At 43.2% G+C, this 22,602-nt stretch overlaps 1 protein-coding gene across 2 annotated transcripts in view; it reads left to right on the plus strand.

Annotated features, from left to right (window-relative positions):
• Positions 1 to 22,602, plus strand: part of LOC121277008 (tolloid-like protein 1) — a 427,048-nt gene that overhangs the window by 361,787 nt on the left and 42,659 nt on the right. For both annotated transcript variants that reach the window (XM_041185854.1, XM_041185863.1), the window contains exons 17-18: positions 3,058 to 3,238; positions 13,046 to 13,171. In XM_041185854.1, the coding sequence (XP_041041788.1) occupies positions 3,058 to 3,238; positions 13,046 to 13,171 (307 nt within the window). The remainder of the gene's footprint in view (positions 1 to 3,057; positions 3,239 to 13,045; positions 13,172 to 22,602) is intronic.

A 22,602-nucleotide genomic window follows, 5' to 3' on the forward strand; every position in this document is an offset into this window, starting at 1 on the left:
GATCCAAGGAAGGACAGAGGATGGGGTCGCAAACATACAGCGGTGAAGTGGGAAGGGCCTGGAATCCTGTATGTGGTTAGGAGAGGGGGGCTGTGGTGGGAACAGTCAGCCAGGCTAAGAAAAGGTGGGGTCTAAATTGTGGCATCAATACTGTCCAAATGTGTGTCCATTTTAGGGTGTTGGCTGGCAGGGTCCTTACAGAGTTTTGAGTTCACCTGCAACTTTTCAGTTATCCCTGCTGAAAGTAATCTTGGACAGGGTCCTTTACAATGCATAGAAGGGAGGACCAGCTGAGTTTGCAAGTTCAGCAATGTCCCACAGAGAGGCAAAAGACCACTGGACATTTGTATGAATATTCAATAAAAAATGAACGCAAAAACACAGCATTGTTTCTTCCACAATAAAGGAAATGTCCCTAATTCCCCTGTAACCATCAATGTGTCCATGAGGCATGCAAGTATATTTAACTCTCTAACTAGGCTAGCCTCAACAAATAGTTATGATGCGCACATGAGTAAAGGAGAACCAATATAATATGAAATATTTATAAGTGAAGTTTAATTTTGAAAATGACCCATTCCTCCTTTGCATTCTTAAGTCTATGTTAATGAAAATGGAATTGGGCAAGAAATTTTTGGCCTTGTTGCAGAGCCTCCCTGTTTGACCAGGAGGCTTTTCTTTGTCCATCCATACGTGCTGCATTGTTATGGCAGCTTTCACTCCTGAAAATCACACCCCCTGCCACAAAATCGCAAGTGTGCCCCATGCTCACCACCAGCATTTTAAATTTTAATTGTAATCTTGTGGGAAATAGGAAAAAGCAAGAGAGTGGAAGTAATGCACCCTTCCAGGTTCACTGATGGGAACAATGCACCACTGACAAAATTCTGCCTGCAGCACTTTGAAGTGTTTTTGGAGAGCTTCTGAATTTGCAGACAGTATTGCTACATCTTCATTTGGAGGACAGAGGAGTAGTTTACTTGTCCTTTCACAGGCTACAACAGGTGTGGCAGCACTGTCTCTGGGTCTGCAGAACACAAGGGAGATGAAGCAGATGCTGTGGAGAGGGCAAGCTTTTCACCATGCCCTCTTCCAAGTAGGAAGTGGACTCCTCCATGCACCTTGACAGTGAGAGGAGGCTCCCTGGCAGGCTAATCAGTGCACCCAGTATCTTTGTGTCCATGCCAATTAGCGTTCACTTGTCTGCTACCCATCGCAGTCTTCATCTGAGTCATCAGCAGCCGAACTTGTTTATGACTTCACCCTTTGGTGCATTGGCACGTAAACTACCCTTCACCCCAGTATCGCTACAGTCCATTTGTGCCTGGTGACACACCACACTTTATACTTGCCTCCAAGGCATGGACAATGTCAGTATGAGTTGGTGCCTTGAGTGTGAGATCAATGCCAGGGCTTCTTCGTTAGAGCTCTGTTGCCCCATCTCTTTGCACCATTGTGACTGAACAGGTGGCAACTCGGTCTCTGAAAAAAATAAATCAAAAAATGGTTGGTGTAAAGGAAGTGGGGTGGGGTCAGAAGCAAGAGTTCCATAGTCATAGCATCTGCAGCTTGCTCATCATGTCAGATAGCAGAATGAGGATGAGCTAGGAGTTGAAAAACAGCATCAGGCAGTAAGATGACATCATCCTCAAAGTGCTTACTGATATCGGATGCCACTGTCTCTGGGGTTCAGGAGGTACAGGCGTCCGTGGACCTCAGTCAGCTCTTTGTGTGTCACCCTGACCTGCAAAAGAGGGGGCAGAATGTCAGGTCTGTGAGCAATACTGTATTTCGATGATATGCCTGCCATGGTTGAATAGCTGGAGGTATTTGGAGGCAGCGAGAGGTAGGTCTGAGGCTTGCATGATTGGTTACTGTGAGAGTGGTGAGGTGAGGTATCTGCACATTTGGCGTACGTCCTGAATGGCAGGGAATTTTTTTAATATCCTTTCACGGGAAGGCCAGCATTTGTTGCCCATCCCTAATTGCCATTGAGAAGATGATAGTGAACCATTTAGTACCATTGCAGATGGGTGCATGATAGGGGTGTGATGCCTTGAGCATTTTCTGAGGTTGGTATTGTGGTCAGTAGGAAATTTCATGTGAAGGTGCTTTCACAGATGTTTACAACTCATGTGAGGTCATTAGACTTCTTGTGGCACTGCTGGCAGATTGTTGGGTCCAGACCCCAGAAATTGACTTCCCTAGCTACCTGCTGTCACTCCCTTCTGAAGATGGTCTTTGAGAGCCTCCTGGCCTCCCATAGAACCTTGAATTCTTTCTTTCTTTCCACCTCCACCACTCATGCCTCCAATAGCATAGCCCTCACACTGAAACTCTCTCTCTGCCATGGTGTTCTATGCTTTAGATTGCAGCAATATTATTCAGTGCAACTTTCCTTTAGAAGGGACAGACAGCCTTTAAGAACAGCAGGCTGGCTGTGCTAATCCCCCCACGCCTCCTGCTGAGCACAGAGGCAGCCATGCAAAGGCAGCCAGTAACAAGGCAGACACTCTGACCTATGTTGCAATCATGGTAATGAAATGTGAGCACCAAATGTATGTCCTGTCCATCACCAATGAAACCCACATAGGCAGGTCATTAATCGTAATCCCCTGCACCTGAAAAATTAAGTGAGCCAATTGTTATCCCACAGTCTCCATGCCTACATGGACTAGGTGAGTCAAATAGCCTGTTTCTGTGCCGTATATTCTGTTATTAGTATCTTCCCTTTAATATGTCGATTTTTTGACTACGTAATTTGATAAACTTGATCTAGTTCCTTAATAGATTAATGTTAATGTAATGTTTTGATGCAACACAATACATTAAGAATTTCTGTGGGAGACAATTTATGCTCCACTTATGTTTGTGACCTTTCTTGCTCACCAGTTACCAATTGCAGGATATAAATCACATCAAAAGATCTCCAAAATATATTCTTTATTTTTTCGCACTCCGATCAATATGCCAATGCAATATTGAACAAATTTAAAACCAGCCATGGTGAAAAAGCATGCCTTGTGTAATTGAAGTTATATGTTTGGCTTTTACCAGATATGCAAATATGATTATGTTGAGATCCGCAGTGGCCTTTCATCCGATTCCAAGCTTCACGGGAAGTTTTGTGGTACTGAAGTGCCTGAAGTTATAACATCCCAATACAATAATATGAGGATTGAATTCAAATCTGACAATACTGTTTCAAAGAAAGGATTCAAGGCCCACTTCTTTTCAGGTAGGTTGATTAGACAGTGAGTATCTCTGCAAAACATTGTTGAGTCTCACATTTGCAATCAAGATGTTCAAGTGAATATTGCAAACTGTCAGGATGTTTGACTGATAATCTAAAACCTGGAATTTAGTTAAAGTGGTTTATAGCACTCGTAATGTATTTGCGCATATAAAGTCATAATTGTCCCTTTAAGGGGTGGGTCTTTCATTAATTGGTTTATTTGATTATCTGTTTTGCTCAAAAAGGCATGTCATAATTTAAGATTACTGATAAGAATTCCACCATCTCAATTAATCACATGTTGATGCTCATAGAAGAATAATGTACCAGAGATTTCACCACTGTAGGCTTACATGAACATATTTTCTGATAGACTATAGTGAAGTTCCAAAAGTTATAAAACATTGATGCATGTTTTAAAGCAGACAGGGTAATAACTCAGCACTTTGAAGTGAGAATGTACTTTTCTATAGAATGGTGATAGGAATAACTATCAAAAGAAGGCTCTACTCAGGGTGTATCTTCCTGCAGGTTGCTTTTTGGGCAACATTAGAAGAAACCTGGGAGTAGGTCATTTTCCCCCCCTCTTGGTATGACGTTGCATGACAAAACCAACAGAAAATGAAAGAGATGCAATACAAAAAGGAAGTATCACTGCCCATGATAATACTGTACTTCCTCACAGATCATTTCTTTTCAGCAGACTTCTTGCTTCTCTTGCAATATACTTAGATGTGGATATTTCAACTTTACTGGTTACAATAATTTATTATTGTTAGAATCATGTTACACAAAGACACAATTGTCTTTCTGGAGTCTATTGATTATTTTATGAATAAGCAGATATGCCTAGAAACTTTATGCAGAAATCAGGAGGGGTGTGGGACCATTAGAAGGGTCATGAGGACTCGAAACGTTAACTCTTTTCTTCTCCGTCAATGCTGCCAGACCTGCTGAGTTTTTCCAGGTAATTCTGTTTTTGTTAAGGATTTTACATCCCTGCAATATAAAATACATAAACTATCCCTTTAGAATTTCACTTCCCAACAAAGTGGCTTACACGAAATAAAGCTTCTAAATATGAACCTAACTCATTTTTATACTTTAAAAATCTTCCACCTGCTTTAAATGTTCCTTTTTCCCTTTGCCCAAGAATTTCCTTGGACCTGCTTTCTGCCACACTTCCGACAAAGCTATGGTGGTGGATTTGGAGCAGCTCAGAGGTTTTTCTCAATTTTTTTTGTTCATTTTGCTTTTGTCTTCTCTATATTTTATTTAAAACTCTAGCATTTTCTTAATATTTTGTGCACTCTATCTTCATAACTAAAATTTGGATATGCATGAGTTAACAATGCAAATGCTGCTGTTTTGTCTTAATAGCAAAACAGGTTTAATTTACTAATTGTTTAAACTGCTAATTAATATTGATAGTGTTCAACAGCGGGATTTAGAAGTCTCATTTTTGTTCTTGCTGGTCATCCTCAATCAAAATCTAACTCCTCCAGCAAAGCTTTCTCTGAACCCCTGACTTCGCCATATTGGTAACCAAAATCTCCATTATCCCCAACGAACACAGAGCCACAACAGGAGATGAGTGACACAGAAAGAACCAAAACAAAGATTTAGAAAAATAGAAGTGAGAAATAGAAAAGGAGAAAAACAGAGAGAAAAGCATTTAAGAAAGACAAGCAGTCAAGGAACAAAGATAACCATTAGAGAAGAGAAATGGCATAAAAAGACAAGGAGACAGAAAAGTACAGTAGGAGAAGGAGATATAAGCTTGAAATTTCACCTGTAAAATCCATTTTGGATGGTATGAACATCTTCTGGAAAGATGAATGGGGTGAGCCTTCCATTGATTTTCTTCATCCTAATAAATGGCCCCTTTGATTTTTCTCCAGTGACCCTACCACAGTCTGGATCTGGCTTCCCTGACCCTGTTTGGCTGCCTGTAGATAATGGCAGAAGGATGTGGTTTACTAGTCTCCACTATTTACCTCTAGTTATGCTGAGCTCCCAAACTTTAAAAAACACCAACTTTATAAAAAGGGCATTTTTAAGACCTGTGCAGTACCCAAGAGGTGGTAAATAATGGTGAAGAGTAAAGGTCAGTCAATACATGAAGGCTCACCCCATTCATCTTTCCAGGCTACAGAAACAAAAGGAAATAAATATTAAACCAGAAAAGGAAAAAGAACGAGCCACAATAATATATAATATATATATGTATGATTACATTCAAATCCTTGAAGTTACTATGAGCAATGCCACAGGAGATCCTGCTATGTATAATACAGACCGTAATCCTTCTGCATATCATAGGTCAAACAGTCTGATATGTATTATGTATAAATATTTCTTATAAAAGTACTCCCAAAGTGATTTGCAACAATAGCTTATATTTGTATAATATCCTCAATTCAAAAAATATTTCAAGACTATTTACAGGTGGGGGAAAAATATTGGTAAAAGGAATAAAGGGGCAGACAACAAACCATTCAAGAGGTAACTGAACATTTCATCAAAAAGAAAGGTTTTTGAAGGATTTTTAAAAGTGGAAAAATATAAAGATGGAGGGATATGAGGGGCCTTTGCTGAGTAAGACCAAGGAGTTTGATGGGATAAAGTGAGGAAGAATGCAGAAAAGAATGAGCCAGAAGTGGATGTAAAGCTGAAGGAGGTTGCCGACTTAGGTCAAGGAGGGACTTGAAGTTGAGGATGGGTATTTTAAATTCAACACATTGACCACGAAGAATCCAATGTAAGTCAGCAAAGATTGGAGGACATGGTGCATAGGGCTGAGTTTATGGAAGGTGGAGGAGGAGAGGCACACTGGGAGAGCATTAGAATAATTAAGGTTCCAAAGCCTGGATAAAGTTTTCAGTGGCATTTGGATGAATTACAGGTAGAGATGGATCATTTTGAAGAAATAGAAGTAATTTTTGTGATGGATAAGATGAAGCCAGCTTGGATTGAACAGGATGCCAAGATTTCTCATGGCCTGTTGCAGCCAGGTCAGTTGGTTAAGAGATCAAAAGTTTATAGTGGGGACCAACGTCCTTTGTAAGTTTTTTGGAGTGCATGGGCAATTGGTTTAAGTGTGCAGCCCCTTTAAATTTTTTTGTAAAGCTGCACATGTGCAATAATATAAAGGGTCCCATTTGTACCCTGCCTAAATGGGGATTTTCAGGTTGCCGCATGATTGCATAGCTTGAGGGGACATTGGTGGGGACCAAAAACTTACACAAGCTCTTGCTGCTGTTTAGTTGAAAGATATTTTAACTCATCAATGTCTAAAGTCAGGCAGGCAGTTTGAGTTATGATGTGGAGGTTGGTGTGCAGAGATAAGAGCTGGAGCTTTTTATCAAATCCATAGGCAATGGCCTCATAGGTGCAGGTGATGTTACAGGGAGTATTACGTACAAGAGGACAAGAAGGAGACAGAGGATTGATCTTTGGTAAATTATGGAGTTGACAGTACAGGTACATAAAGAGAGGAGATTGCTGAAGTTGTGCTGGTTGAGTTTGGACAGATTGGAGTCAAGCCATTGAAAGGCAGTCCTATTAAGCTAGAAACTAAGGAGAGGCAAGAAAATGTGTTAAAATCATATTGAATACTCTGGACAAGGTGAGATAATTCACCACAGTCATGGAGGTTACCTTATGTTTCTACTCAGAGCTGTGAGCAGAAATGAAGTTTGAAAGGTGAGTTTTAGGGGAGCAGACTCAGAAGTGGGACATAACAAGATGTTTAGGATCTTCTAGAAAAAAGCAGGGTCAAAGATGAGTTAGAGATGAGAGCTGATAATATGTGAATGCATGTTGAATGCAAATATTTTTATGGACTCAGGGAAAAATATACATTATGTACATGTGTACCATATACACTTGCTGTACTGTATAAAATGTATTTGCATCCTTTTCTAGTGGTGACTGGTAGCCACTTATCAAAGAGGAAGTTTTAAAGGAGCATTCAGCGAATAGATAATCTCCAAGCATTTGTCAATTTAGTGTCATGTATATATTTTTTTGTCTTCAATTTTTTCCTTATCTCTTCTGAAGGCTTGTCCTCATGGAAGTTCTTTTCCAGCAGGAGTTAATGGGTAGCAATTGGGATTAATAAGTCATCTTGACTATTTTATTTGCACCCTCCCTAGTGCAGGTTGACTCTTAAGTGTCTTCTAAAATGGCCTGACAAGTCAAAACAAGTCACTCAAATTGCTGTTAAAGAAACACCGTGGGTGTACCTGCACCACATGGACTGCAGCGGTTCAAGAAGGTGGCTCACCACTATCTTCAAGGCCAATTAGGAATAAGAATAAATGCTACCCTTGCCAGCGACGCTCACAACCCCAAAACAAATTAAAAACAAACCCACTGCCAGAGCCAGGAGAATAGCTTCAAAAGTTTTTCCCAATCCAACAGTACCACAAAGCAAGCCTTTCATATACACTCTAAGGTTGGTGGCAATCCATTAACTGAATTGTCCTGTTTCTGATAGTGTGCACCAGTTTACTTCAAAAATTCAAATAACTTCAAGCGTGAACATAAACATGAAAAATAGGTGCATCAACCATACAGTCTGTCAAACTGGCCCTCCATTCAATACAATCATAGCTGATCTTTGGCTTCAACTCCACTTTCCCACCTACTTCCCATATTCCTTTATTCCCTGAGACACCAAAAACCTGTCTCACCTACTTCCCATATTCCTTTAATCCCCGAGACACCAAAAACCTGTCTATCTCATCCTTAAATATATTCAATGATGGAGCACCCACAACTCTCTGGGTCGAGAATTCCAAGGATTAACATCCATTTGAGTGAAGAAATTTCTCTTCACCTCTGTCCTAAAAGATCATCCCCTTATCCTGAGACTGTGCCTCCATGGTCTCGATCCCCCAGCCAGAGGAAATAACCTCTATTCCTACCCTGTCAAGCGCCTTCAGAATCTTAAACAACAACAGAATTACCTGAAAAAACTCAGCAGGTCTGGCAGCACTGGCGGAGAAGAAAAGAGTTGACGTTTCGAGTCCTCATGACCCTTCAACAAAACTCCAGTTCTGTTGAAGGGTCATGAGGACTCGAAACGTCAACTCTTTTCTTCTCCGCCGATGCTGCCAGACCTGCTGAGTTTTTCCAGGTAATTCTGTTTTTGTTTTAGATTTCCAGCATCCGCAGTTTTTTGTTTTTAGCCTTCAGAATCTTGTTTGCCTCGATGAGATCACCTCTCATTCTTTTAAACTCCAGAGAATATAGACCCAATTTACCCAGCCTCTCATCATAAGCCAACCCTTTCATTCCAGGAACCAATCGAGTGCAGCTTCTCTGTGCCTTCCAGGCAAATACCAATACCAATTAACGGAGCTTATACTGTGTGCTCTAGTAACCAAAATTCCGGGATCAGGTCTGTTCTAAGACTGGAGATGTTTCTCATCCCTCAGAGATCAGCATTAACACTTGTTCCCTGTCAGTCCCATTCTCACACAACTGCTAATAATTGTCAAACTCACGGGTGGTTGTTACCCATGGCTTGCCCTTGCTTCCACTATTCTGCAGCACCATATTCCCTTGGTAAATTTGTGCATTCCCATACCCCTCAGGAGATCTCAACATCCTGTTAAGATCCTGGACCAGACCCCCAAGCTTTTGGTATGATCCAGTTAGGGACCAGTAGCTTCTTGTCAAAAGTAGCCAAAGTTTGAGATCCAAGATATTTACTAAGAGAATGAAGCCTCAAGATTCCATGGTTTTTGAAAAAAACATGATAAATTTTACTGTGCAAAGTCAGAAAAGTAAAATAATTTGTGATATCTATCTTATACTGTAGCATTAGGAATTAATATGGGAATTATCAGGCAAACTGTGATTGAACACACTACATTGCACAATACAGATGTGACCAAGACAGATCCCATGGATTTCTTGGCAATCCACCCAGACATCAGCATCCACTGTGAATCTCACAATCTCAGTAAACCTTGTCTCCCCGACAAGGGATATCTTGTCTTCACCTTCGAAAATCTACACTCTAAATTCCCTCCAAAAATCATTCTGACTAGTACGGCGTCAATAACTGCTCATCTCCAAGGGTTTTAATCTCACCTCCCAAGACCACATTCCCCTGGAGTCATGAGTCTGCACTCCAGCACCAACTCACAGGCACAACCCACAACCTCAGTTCTTCAGCAATGTTGAACAGAACACCACTGCTCTAAAGGGTTACCTTTGCCCCAGTGGCCTGCAGCGTGGAGTCACCAACCTTCTGCTGCCTTTTTGGCTCTCCATGGCTTCTTCTGAGCCCTCAGTACTTGAAGCCTGTCAACCATAGCACTAGTCCTGCTAGGAGCCTCTTTCTTTGCTGCTCTCCCAATGGTTTCTCTCCCTGGTGGTTCTACCGATGGTCTCCTCCAGGTGGCTCCTCCTCCAGTAATCCCTCTCTTTCTGGGACTTCTAGCTGGCTTCCCTCTCTGAGTTCCCTTTTTCTCTCTGGGACTTCTCCCCGTCCCAGGGCTCCCTTGTGTTATGGCGCCCATCCCTGGGTCCTGTAATCGGGTTTTCATACCGTGTTTCCGTGCAGGCACACTGCTGTCAGGATGGTTGACCCCTTTGACTAGGAAACTTAGAACAGAGCATGCATGGCCACACATGCTGCTGCACTTGTGCTGAAACTCGCGACCTGCTGAGGATCATAGTCCTCAGCCTCCACCAGGAAACTGCCCCTGAGAGAAAGGTAAGTCAGGTTCATACCAGCCCATGTTACCACAAGATTACCCAGGAGCTTTCTGAGTGGAGCAAAATGCAGAACTCGCATTACATCTTAGTCAATTGGCATATTTGATTAACCAGCATTTCCCATTCCCAGAGCATGCCAGATAATATGATTTTTCCTGTATATCCTTCCTTAAATATGGAGGCCAAAGTTGCATGCTGTATGCCTCGGTGGCTGCCTACAAACTCTTTCCAGGGGCAGCGGGCATGAGTCTCATAAAACCCGTCCTAACCCGGAACACAAAACCTGGGGCAGAATCTTCTGTAAAACGATGCCTGGTGATGTCAGGCATGCGTCATTCTGATCTTCCATTTGGTGGGCATGTACCAGAGATGGCTGCACGCCTGCTGAACTGTCAAAGGCCTGTTAAGGCCATCCATCAACCAATTGAACAAATTGATAGGATGCCCATCCAACCTTAAGGTTGGCGGCAGGCGAAGAGCACAAGTGGCCTTTTGAGTTTTGCATGAAACTTCACTCATGGGCGGAATGAGGTTTCATGAAGGTTTTATTAGTTAAATAAAATTTTTAATGGAAATTCATAAACATTTCTCAGCTCATGTGACACTGTCACATGAGGGGACATGTCTAAATAATTTTATTTTTTCTTTTTTCCCCAACTTTACAACTGCACTTAATCTCCCTGAGGCACGGAGCTGCCTCAGGGAGATTTCTGTGCTCTTTCGCGCACTTGTACAAAAGAGCACAAGCCCCAACTCTCCCTCCTCCCCCCAGCCCGCACAGGGAGCACTGAGCACTACCGGGTGCATGTCACGCTGGGCGGACCTTAATTGGCCTGCCCATGTAAAATGGCATGCAGCCGATCGCGAGCAGTAATTGGCTCTGTACCCGCTCCTGACTGGCCTGCCCGGTGGGGAGAAAGTTCTCCGCTGAACTCCCAGGGCACTTCTTCAGGAGTTGGCTTTGTGAAAATTGTGCACATCTGACATGGGAGCAAATACAGGACATGGAGATAGATCACAGATCAGCCATGATTTCACTGAATGGCAAAAAAGGCTCAAGGAGCTAAATGGAGTACTCCTGTTCTTATGTTCCTACATGTGGTTCTATCAGTGAAACTGGCTTTACCTGTGACATCTTAACAGATGAACACTTAACATGCTTGCATTTTTCTGTTTGCTGTTTTAGCAGGTAATTAGCCACTTAAAATAAATGGGGTAAGGCTTGCTCTAAAAGAACAAACAGAAGAATGTCATACGTATTGTTATGTTTGTCTATTGATAGCACCCACAATAGTTTCTTGGCTTTAGTCATTTATCAGTTGTTAAATAAAATATTACAAAGGTTAGATATGTACATTGATATATTACTCTATTTCATCAAATAATTTTAATGTGTGTTGCATAGTAAAATTAAAGGCAAGTATCCAACATTTTATCCCCAAATAATCTGACAACTGTTACTTAATACTGAGATACAAATCAACCTTTGTTATGTTGCTTGTTTAGCCGCAAAGTCTTCACATAAAAACAAAAAGTAATTTTTGAACTCTGGTTTCAAATGAGATAATGAACTTGAGAACAATCAGCATGCACTCATCTCTGGTGCCATCTTGGTACATTTTCTTTCACAGACAAGGAAGCACCATGCAAAGAGAAAATTTTTGTTTTTGAATCTTGCAAGAACTTGATGCAGGATTTCCCCTTCCAGCCGAGTACGTATTAATGACAGACTGGTGACCTCTGAGAGTCTCAGAGGTACGACCACATGTCCTCTGATTGGTTGGCATCTAACACAATTTTTGGGCTGGATCTTTCATTATGTGGGGACTGATGCATCCATTTAAAACTGGAAGACTGCCATGATAATCCATTTATGAAAGCTAATTATTGCACCTACACGGAATGTATGCAGATCTTATTTCACTGCTGCTAAGGAATGCAATGTGTCTAGCTGTTTTCAATCAAAAGTTGTAAGATAACAAGCAAAGTTGCTGAGTAAATTTGATTTTTCATTATACAAAAAGACAAACTTCTTTGTACAAAACTGCTTTCATTTTATAAGCTTTTTGAAACCCAGTCATTTTACCTAAAGCTAATTTCTTCATTCATTCCCTACAAATCGTTTATTATTCATATTAATATCAAAAGAAAACTTGTTGATATATTATGATCACCAGGCTCAATGCACTCATTTCATCCTTCCTTATATATGGATGATTGATTACTGAGCAAATTGAAGACCCTGAGAATTTTTATTTTGTTGAAATGCACCTCCTGCTTGTTTTAGTATTTAACAACTATCTGTGCCTCTCACTTCTATACATATTGAAGTGATAAAGCATTTTATATCATGGAACTGTGAGTGTCAGAAGCAGTCTACCAGTTTTGACCAAATGGACAAACCATCCCTTACCTGATGTGACAGCTCATGTAGAATGACAAGAGTTGACTGCCACTCACTGGAATGGCTGCTAATAATATTTTTGGCTTTTCTCCCCTGTAGTGAGTTTTGTGGCTGTTTTATGCAGATTCCAGGGGTTATATCTTCTGCTTCTTTGCTTCACCTCTAACAAGAGTTTTACCTTTTTAGGGGATTAGTTTAAATAAGCAAACTTGTTTGCTAAAATGTCACCTTTATCATTAGGTCTGTTTGAAGTGAACAGGATTTTGTTTCTTATCGTTCTTAACTAGTGCTGGCTTATATTGTGTGTTTCTGAAATGTCCAGATTCATTTAAACGTAATGCACTGCCAAGCACTTTAAAAATTACAGATGGTTTAAATGAACAGGGCTGAGCTTTCCCTTGCTAAGGGAACGATAAACAGCTTGGAGCCATTGCCAAATCCAAAAGCTTCCTTTCAGCATGCTTGACGGATTGGCAATTGTAGGTGAAAGTGCAAGCTTAATAGTGAATGGGTATAGCTAAAGCAAAAGGTGTACTATGGGCAGTCAGGCCTGTGCTTTAGTTTACCTTCTTCTGGACGAACACACTGGCATATTTTAATTCTTACCTACATGCTTAGGGCTAGCAGTTCATAAGTACATATTGTATGACCTCTCCTCTACCTCTTCACAGATAAGGATGAGTGTTCCAAAGACAACGGTGGCTGTCAACATGAATGCATCAATACAGTAGGCAGTTATGTGTGTCAGTGTCGAAATGGATTTGTACTACATGAAAATAAACATGACTGCAAAGAAGGTATGTGTTGTGATTTCTTAGACAAAAATAATATACTTATTGTTTGATGCTTAAACCAAAAGGGAACTGATAAAATAACTTAGGGTACTATTTTTCAGCTGCTTGACACATGCTTCTATAGTGAGATAATGAATATCATAAAAAGAATACATGGAGAAAAACCAACTGTTTCAGATTCATTTGAATAAGAACTAAAACTATGGCCAGGATTTTCCGGTCCCGCCCATGGTGGGACCCATTGCAGGTGGAAACAGAAAATTTGGGTAGCCAGCCAAAAATCCTTTGATGTTTAGCGACACCGGAAAATCCCGGCTGCAGGTGGCCTGGAAAATCCCGGCTACAGGCGGCACTGGAAAATCCCGGCCTATGTTGTTCATGTGATTGGATATAATGTTTGATGTTAGCGGGATGTCAGAAACCTGAATGCAGTCAAAGGCAAGGTCCTTTCAAAGAATATGTGTTATTAATGTGCCGTCTATCAGTCTAATGATGGGACCGCTTAGAGTGTTTCTCGTTCTGTCAACATCACAATTATGAATTTCACATGTGGACAAGTGCAGAGTTATGACAATTTTACAACCGTAAAAGATGTTGACAAAGCATCCACAAATGTCATATATTTATGGACCATTTTTACAGTTTACTAAACAGAATTATGGGATGCAGCTATGAACTGCTGGTTTTGTGAGCCAATTTGTGTTCCCTTATCAATGACTTGGACGAACATCTCCAGCAGCTGTCATTTACTAATGGATCACTGGGGTTAACAGCATTTGTACAGTTTATTAGGAAATTTCTGTTATTAACAACCTTTATGGAACTTATAGGTGGTCAGTGAAGATTATGCTACAGGTTAGACAGAAACTTCACTTTTATATGCATGAATTGCCCAACACATGTTATTTCAAAACTAAAATTAGCAACATATCTCTTCTTTTTTGCCTATTTTAATATAAAAATTCTTGAACAGAAAGGTTTTGAAGTTAATTTCTTTCTTCACATGCATCAGTGCAATAAAAAGAAACAAATCAACATACTTAAATACATGTATTGAAAAGGTTTTCTGAGGGCTCAGTGGGCTCTACAAATGGCCATTTAAATGCATCACTTCAACCACAAGAACTCATGCTAAGCTTTCATTTAATAAAAAGCGAAATCAAATAGCGACATAATAAAACTGAAATTCTCCCCTGGCATTTCCAATGATTGATTGTAGTGTTTGAAAGTATAATATTTGTAATTTGAAACGGGGCTGAAGAAGTTCTCACCAGGCCCTTTGATATGTAATGGATAATGGTTAGTTCTCAGCTTCATCACATCTGCAACAGGAAGGATCATAACAGCTGTTAAATAATGTGCTATGTACAGCTGAATTTCCAATACATGTTCCCAGTGGATGGGGATCCCTGCCGGGAGTGTAAATTTGAAAAATAAGCCTTATTTTCTTTTCATTGCATAAGCAGTGACATGTCTCTTCCAAACCCACAATGTCTCTTTTCTCTGGAGGAATAATATAGATATGTTTAAGGGAATGCTACATAAGTGCAGACAGGAACAATGGAATAGAAGTGTATACTGATAGGGTTAGACAAAGTAGGTTGAAAGAAGGCTCATGTAGAACATAAAAACCGGCACAGACCTGTTGGACTAAATTTCTGTTTTATGTAAAAATGAAATTTTTTTTTTTGATTTTACCGGAAAATTAATTTATTAAGAATTAGTAGAACCTTTAATAAAAAAATGACAAAATTAAGACATAAAGTGACCAAATAGCAGTTACATACTTCGGGCAGAATCGTCCCAGATTTGCACTAAGTGCGGTAACAATGGAGGCTTTTCACGCTGTATGGTCCCAAACCCGCCCCATTAATTATGCATCACCAGGAAACATGCCGTTTCCATGGTTACTGGGCTCTCATTCACCCACCACACCATCATCTCGCTGCTTCATCATGTCAGGTGCCTATTTAAAGTGCAGCCACACACACACCTCTCAGTGCGTCCAGCCCACGACTGCTGCAAAGGAGACATGGCCCTGAAAGGCATAAAGGCGGCAGCCCCCAGGTTCAATTATCAGTCCCTTGAATTCCTTTTGGACGCAGTGGAGGGTTTGCTGTGATGTCCTCTACCCCCATTCTGGCCGCAGGATAGGCAGCAGCATCACCAATGTGACTTGGAAGATGGTGGCAGCAGTGGCCAGCACCAATGCACTGCAAAAAATGACAGCCACCCAGTGCCAAAAGAGGATGAAGGATCTCCTCTGTCCTGCCAGGGTAAGTCACTCTTCTCATCACTCTCAACTCTCACACTCGCAAACCCATCACACATCCATAGGGCCCTCACTCACTGTTAGTTTAAGGGACATCGCCATTCACTCTCTCACACACACCTTCATTGTCCTCATCCCATCCAGGAGACCAGTCACCACCCACACAGACAAGGTATACTTATCATCTGGCCTGGCAGGTGTCCTGCTTACACACTCAATTTTTATTTACCCAGGACAAGCTGGCACACAATTGGGAGAGGTTGCTTACTGGTGGAGGAATGCCTGAAATCAAGGTCTTCACGGATTTAGAAAATAGAGCCATTCAATTGACCGGTGAGGATCTGGACAGTACCTGTGCCGACCGTGAAGTTGGTAGTGCATTGCCAAGTGAGGATTCAGCAGTACAACATCCATCAGACAACCATGCTGTGAGTGATGTGTCCTGTTTCACAAGCAGTGCCATACACTAATTATCTCCCCTTGCTTTTGCAGGCACGTCTGCCAAACAGCCGATGGAATCCATGACCCAGGGCCTCCAATCAAGCCCCGAAGGAACCCCTAAACAGGAATTTGAAGGCACCCTCCTTGAAGTCCCATTATAGTGCTCACCCACACCCTCCATCAGCGCAGAGACACATACCTCGGTGGGACCTAGCTTTAGAGTAACCTCAGGATCACAATCTGGTTAACACATCACACTTTCTGATCCACAGCAGGTGGCAGCATAGATTTCCCAGGCGTCCGGCACTGGGAGGCCTCCTGGAGGCCAGAAATTTGCTGAGTCTGAGTCAGACGATGAGCCTCTGGAGTTGCTGAAGCTGCAAAGGCAAGCTCGAGAACATGAGGAATGGATGTCCGCTGGACTTCTCAGATTGCAAGGCATGATGGAGGACTCCTTCCACCTTCAGGATGAGGTGATAGTGCTGCATGGCAATGCTGGTAGGATGGCGGCCACCATGGAGATCTTGGTCCATGATGGCACTCCTGTACTGCTGTGCAGGCTGAACTCCATCACGGACACCATGGTTTGCCTCCAGCAGTGTCAATATGAGAGGGGTACGGAGTAGCTCTATCTCATTCCAGCTACCCCTTCTCCTTAAGGAGCCAGCCAGGAGCCCTTCGGCACCAATAGGGAGGAGGATCAGCAGCTGCACACCCCAGGGCCCTCCACCCAGGTGACTCTGGGAAGTCCAGCATCCGAATCCACGCCTTCTGTGATTCTAGCTCCGCAGCTGAAAGAAGATGCCACTGCCACACAGCAGGTCACCAAAAGCAGGCCTGGGCTCTCCAGGCCTTGGCACTCCAGAGGATGCCTGTCATGGTCATCACTGACAGGGCATCACAGTCAGCAGGCTGACTCCACCTCTGTTGTGGCTGTCCCGGAGCATCAAGATGTAGCGGCAGGGTCAGGAAAGTTAAGAAGATGTAGTTGCACAGCCTGCGCACAGGTGTTAATCACTTGTACATAATGTTGATTATTGTAAATAAACTCCCAAGAATATCTCCCTGTCTATGGTTCCTTGTTTTGTAGAGCAGTGTTTGTGTCACTCAGATTGAAACCTTTCTGCACAACATAAAGGCAGGTGTCTCAGTCCAGGGCCTCTTCCCTGTGCTTTGTACAGCCTCCCAACCAAAGCGATGGTCCAGCCTCCCTTACTGGACATGTTACTGATGCCTGCACCTCGACTGCTTTTCATTGCTGCCAGAATGTCATGGGCTGACATCACAGAATTCCGTCATTCTCTCTGTGGGGCTGGCCCCCATCTCTTCAGCATCTGTGGCCAGTGACACTGTGCTCCTGAAGGGGACAGGTGCTGAAGGCGGACAAAGGGTCAGATGCTTTTAAAGTTTCATGGCTGCGTCTCTATGATATGACTCTGATCACAGAGTGTAAGCGAGCTGCCCTCGGCCAGAAAGGAGTCAGACATGTGAAAGGAAAGACTATGTGAAGATCTATGTCCAAGTTGCCATCATCCTCCTGTAATCGAGTGACTATTTGGCCATCCACTGTGTCTCCATGAAAGGTGCATTATCACAGAGGGTATGTGCATTCCCATAAGCCGGACTGGAGTCAAACATTCCTAGATGCAATGGGAGGATCTTATGGTGTCTCCTCACTGCATGTCGTCATCATCCCCCACAAATCTAGCTGCTATGAGGGTCTCCCAAGCGCACCTGCTTCGTTTGGCCAATGCCAGGACGTCATCACCGTCAGCATCGCCTTTGAAGACCTCACCCTCATCACTGTCAATGTTGTCCTCATCGGAGGAGACCTCCAGTTCCTGCATCTTCTCAACCAGCTCCTCTCCCTGTTGCAGTGCCAGGCTATAAAGAACACAGCAGGCGATGATGAGGTGTGACACCCTCTGTGGACTATATTGCAGGGCTCAACCAGACTGGTCCAGACACCAGAAACTCATTTTCAGCATCCTGATGGTTTGCTGCACCAAGTTGTGAGTTGCAGCATGAGCCTCATTATACCTTCACTCTGCTGCAGTCTGAGGCTGCCGCATGGGTGTCATCAGCCACGTCCTCTGCGGATAGTGCTTGTCCCCAAGGAGTCATCCCTGCTGCCTCTGTGGACCCTGGAAGACATCAGGGATCTGTGACCGACTGAGGATGTAGGAGTCATGGACACTACCTGGAAACTGTGTTCAGACCTGCAGGATGCATTTATGGTGGTGGCACACCAGCTGCACATTCAACAAGTCGAATCTTTTGAGGTTGACATAGTTGACCATGTGTTGCAACGGAGATCTGAGTACCATTTGAGTGCAGTTGATGACTCCCTGCACCTGTGGGAAACCAGAGATCTGGGCAAATTTAATCACTTTTGCATCTTGACTCTCCTGGTCCTGGGCAAAATGCACAAAGCTGTGTGCCATCGCAAAGATGGCATCCATGACCTCATGGATGCATTTGTGGGTGGAGGCTTTTGATATCACACAGAGATCACCTGTGGAGCCCTGAGAGGAGTCACTGGTGTTGAAGTTGAGTGCCACTGTCACTTTCACGGCCAATGGCAGTGGATGCCCTCCATGTCCCCGTGACGCCAAATCCTGCTGTAGCTGGCAGATGTAACCAACCAGTTCCCTAGACATGCGCAGTCTTTGGTGACACTGGTTCTCAGTTATTTGCAGGAATGAAAGGCGGCATCTATAGACCCTGGGTTCTAGCAAGGCTGCACTCTTAGCTTGAACAATGGGGGAAACTGGTCCAAACCTGAATGATTAAATTGTAAGGGTTTGTGAGAGCCTCCACCAGGAGTGTTCCAAGGCCAGCTTCAACAAGGAGATTGTACAACTTGCCCAGTCGTCCAGTTGTTCTGCAGTCCACTAAAATACTCATTAGTTTGTAGTTTCTACCCAAGGGGTAAAAAGCTCTGGAGCACTTGGTGGTCCAATCATGTCAATGTGGCTGCGCCTAACCTCTCTCAGCTGCAGAGGAATGGTCACTTTATACAAGGTCTCCCTAACACATGGCCACTTCCCTCACACTCCACTCCCCCCCACTCCCTCCCAACCCCCGCACCACATGTGCTTGTGCTCTACCTTTAACTGCAGGGCAACATTTGCCCCCCCCCCCCCCCCACACGCCTCAACCTTGAAGTCCAGTAGGTATCTACAATGTTACTGTGCCCCTCAAAGTGCAGCCTGCCAAGCGCACGCCTTTTATATGCTGTCGTGAAACACAACAGCGTGGCGGATGATCCAGCTGGGGGAGATGAGATCCGGCGGCCTAGCCTTATAATGAAATGCTGATGTATTACAATGAGGCTCCTAATGTCCAATAGTGGGAAACTGGCCCACCATCAACAGGCTAAGCGGACGATGTGAAATCGATTTTTGGCCTTCTTGCCATATTGTCAGCTCACGTCACCGAAAACGCCCGACACCAGCGGACATGGATAATTCTGCCCTTTATCTATATGGTACCAGGAAATTTGAGGATAGAAGGTAGATTAAAAGACCTGGAGAGCTAAATTGAGCTCTGTGGTGTCTATTGTATAGGTGTTGCAGCTACCTATTACTTTGGCGGGTGGTGGTATCCATGGTTGAATTTTACGGGCCGTAGCAAATTAAGTGAGTGTTGCCAGGCCTGCTGCCCTATTAAGGTCAATGGCCTACCTGATTAGCTGCTAGCCTAATCAGAGGGCTGGCAGCCTAGCAGCCACAGCAATGCCATTGGGAGCAGTGGGTGCTGCTGGGGTTGCACCTGGAACAAGTAAGCACATTGATGTACATGTACTCTCACAACCTGGTGTCTGGAGTGTTTTGGGCCAGTCAAGCAGCCTCCAGCAAATAGGGGGTGGGAGGGTTGCTGAGGGTAGGTGGTGCCAATGCTTGATGGGGCATCAATTGTTGCTAGGGATCCTGTTTAAGGGCTAAAGAATGTCCAAAAAGGAAGCACACACCCACCACAGCCAGCAGAGACTTTTAGTTGGCCACTTAAGTAGCAAAATGGCATGGCGGGAGGAAGGTGTTCAGGAGGGCTGGGGGGGTTCTCCCACCCATTTTCCTAGCCTTTCTCCCTCTGTGCCTGTCCCCAAAGGCCCTGTAAAGTTCAGCCCATGGGGTTCAAAATGCTTCTGCACACTTCTGACAGGAGGTGACAGAACGTCATCATGCTAAATGGCTTTGTGTGCATTCACCTAATGACTACTGATGACATTTAGAACAGGTAGACACTCCTTGGCTCCCTGTTGAGTGCTAAGGCAGCAAACAGCTCAGCCAGTGCTTAGCCCAATGCTGCAATCTGGTAAATTAAGTGACAGCACCAAATTTGCGTACTGCTTACCTCCACCTCAGTGGGCAGGGGCAACTGCGAATCATAACTCCTGCAACCATGAAATGGCCTGGATCAGTTTTTACCCATTATGTTGGAAAAAATAATTAATTGAATTTTTTTATTAAAGAGAGTCCTGAGCTGTAACTTTGAGTTCTGACAATTAAAAGCAGTAGGTCATCTAATTCTATTCAATGAAGCTCCTAATGTTTGAAAACAATATTGGTAATGTACATATTTTTTACCATTCCAAAACATTATCAAGTATCTTGTCTGCCAACAGAATTTGCAGCTTAGGTTTTCATCTCTGAAAAGATGCCACGTGATAGTTTTGTTCTCAATTGACCACGTAGATAGTGATGTCCAACCACAATTAAGTTTCAGATAAACACTGGACAGCATTTTAAGAAGAAAGCGTTTCTTCTTAGTCCCTTAATTTTAACAATGGAAAATTGCTTTTGGGGCACCTAAATTGGATGAGGCAATGGATGAGGCTGCATGTCAGGAATGTAATTTTGTGAAATTACTCCCATTATCCCCTTTTACAGTGAATAGGGTAATTTTTTCATGAAAACAGAAAATGCTGGAAACACTCAGCAAATTAGGCAGCAACTGTGGAAAGAAATAGAGGCCGGGATTTTCCGGTGCCGCTCTTGGCGGTAAACATTGTGGGCAGGATGGAAAATTTGGAGAAGCAGCCAAAGGTCTCGGTTAAGCTTAGGTTTTGGCGGGAATTGGGCAGAAGCGGAAAATCCCAGCCAAAGTTAACATTTCAGGTCGATGACCTTTCATCAGAACTGATTTTGCTTTTGTATTGGCATAGCTTTTTTCTCTGCTCTGCAGCTGGGAGTCAATATTCCTCAAGCATAGAGCAGAAGAGAAAGTAGCAGGGGCTGGTTGGGCTGAATTTTCATCTTTGAGGCGTGGTGGGAGTTGGGAAAGTTCCGAGCTCAGTCCACCGACCTTGGGAGAAAGTGCCAAGAAAGATGAGACTTTCATTGTTGGGGGGTAGGTGCGGGCTGTAGCTGGGCCACCTGTTGGGGGAAAGAGTTCAGAGGCAGCCATGGGCTGCCAGGTGCTGAGACGGGCTGTTTAAAAGGCTCAACTCGGTGCTATGGAATTTCTTTCCAGTTATAATGAAAAAAGTAAGGTCCTCTCGCCCTCACCCCTCACCCATCCTCATGCCGCACCAATGCACCTCATTCCCCCCAACACCTCCCCCCCCCCCCCCCCCCCCCCCCAACCATCTGTGTGCCTCATGACCCCACATGCCATGGATTTGAAATTAAGCATATTTTCAGTTATTTTATTCGATACATGTTGCTGGAACACAACAGGCAAAAATATAGCTGTTTAAAAGCCTACTTAAATGCAATGCATACACTAATCTAGTGCTTCTTATTAAATATTTGCTCCTATGACGTTGGAATATGCTCAATGGCTTCCTGCCCAGCTCCCATGGCCCCTCATGACCCCATGTCAAGCTATGACACTTCCAAGCCCATTTGCCTACTGTATGCTATATGGAGCCAATGAGCCCTATATTGAAAATAGGATGTGTAAAAAGATCCTTTTAAAAAAAAACAGTCACTCATTGATAACTTTGCACTTTCTTTGAAAAAACCATTTTACTACAGGCTAATAAAAGTGTCAAACTTCCAGACATTTTAAAGTATCAATAGCTGAAACTGCAAGCACTTGAAACCTCTTTATCTTGTGTAAATACACATTGTGTAATGGACAGAAGAAATCAGAGAGCCAGAGCTGTCAATCAAGCAATGTTTTCCCTGGGGCTGAGGCATTTCAGTACTCTAATGGATGTCTAGGCTCTCAGAAAAAAATGCATAATGAAAAATCGGGACCCGGCCACCATTTTCACCATCCACAGGGTCTCCGCAACTCCATGAAAATCCAGCCCTTTGTGTCTAATTGCTGGCTTCATTGTATCCCATTGGGATTTCCTGGAACTTTCACACACAATGCAACTGGGCTTGTACCTGTCACAGACTTAAGTTTGTATTAAAGTGAAGTGGAAAGGGTTACTCCCAGCCTCTCACATTCTAATGGCTGTGTTCCGTGGGCAATCAAGCATGGGAGCATCCAATGAAATAAGACACTATGGCCTGCTGCATATGGATCCCCACTGATGGATGGTTCTGCAGGGATCCCAGATGCAGGTTTTAAACAGAAAGGTTAAAAAATGGATGCAGTCAGAGCCTTCCAGCTCCTGGTCTCCAGTAATAACCAGAAAGGCCAGCTCAAAAGAAAGAAAAGGCAGATTAGCCTTGAAAGATCTATAACAGCACATAATTGCTGCACTTGTTTAATGATTGCTGGAGGTAGGCCGGCTTTAGTTTAACTGCTGGTTATGCATGTG

Source organism: Carcharodon carcharias, chromosome 1, assembly GCF_017639515.1.
Source record: "Carcharodon carcharias isolate sCarCar2 chromosome 1, sCarCar2.pri, whole genome shotgun sequence".
Classification (NCBI taxonomy): Eukaryota; Metazoa; Chordata; class Chondrichthyes; order Lamniformes; family Lamnidae; genus Carcharodon; species Carcharodon carcharias.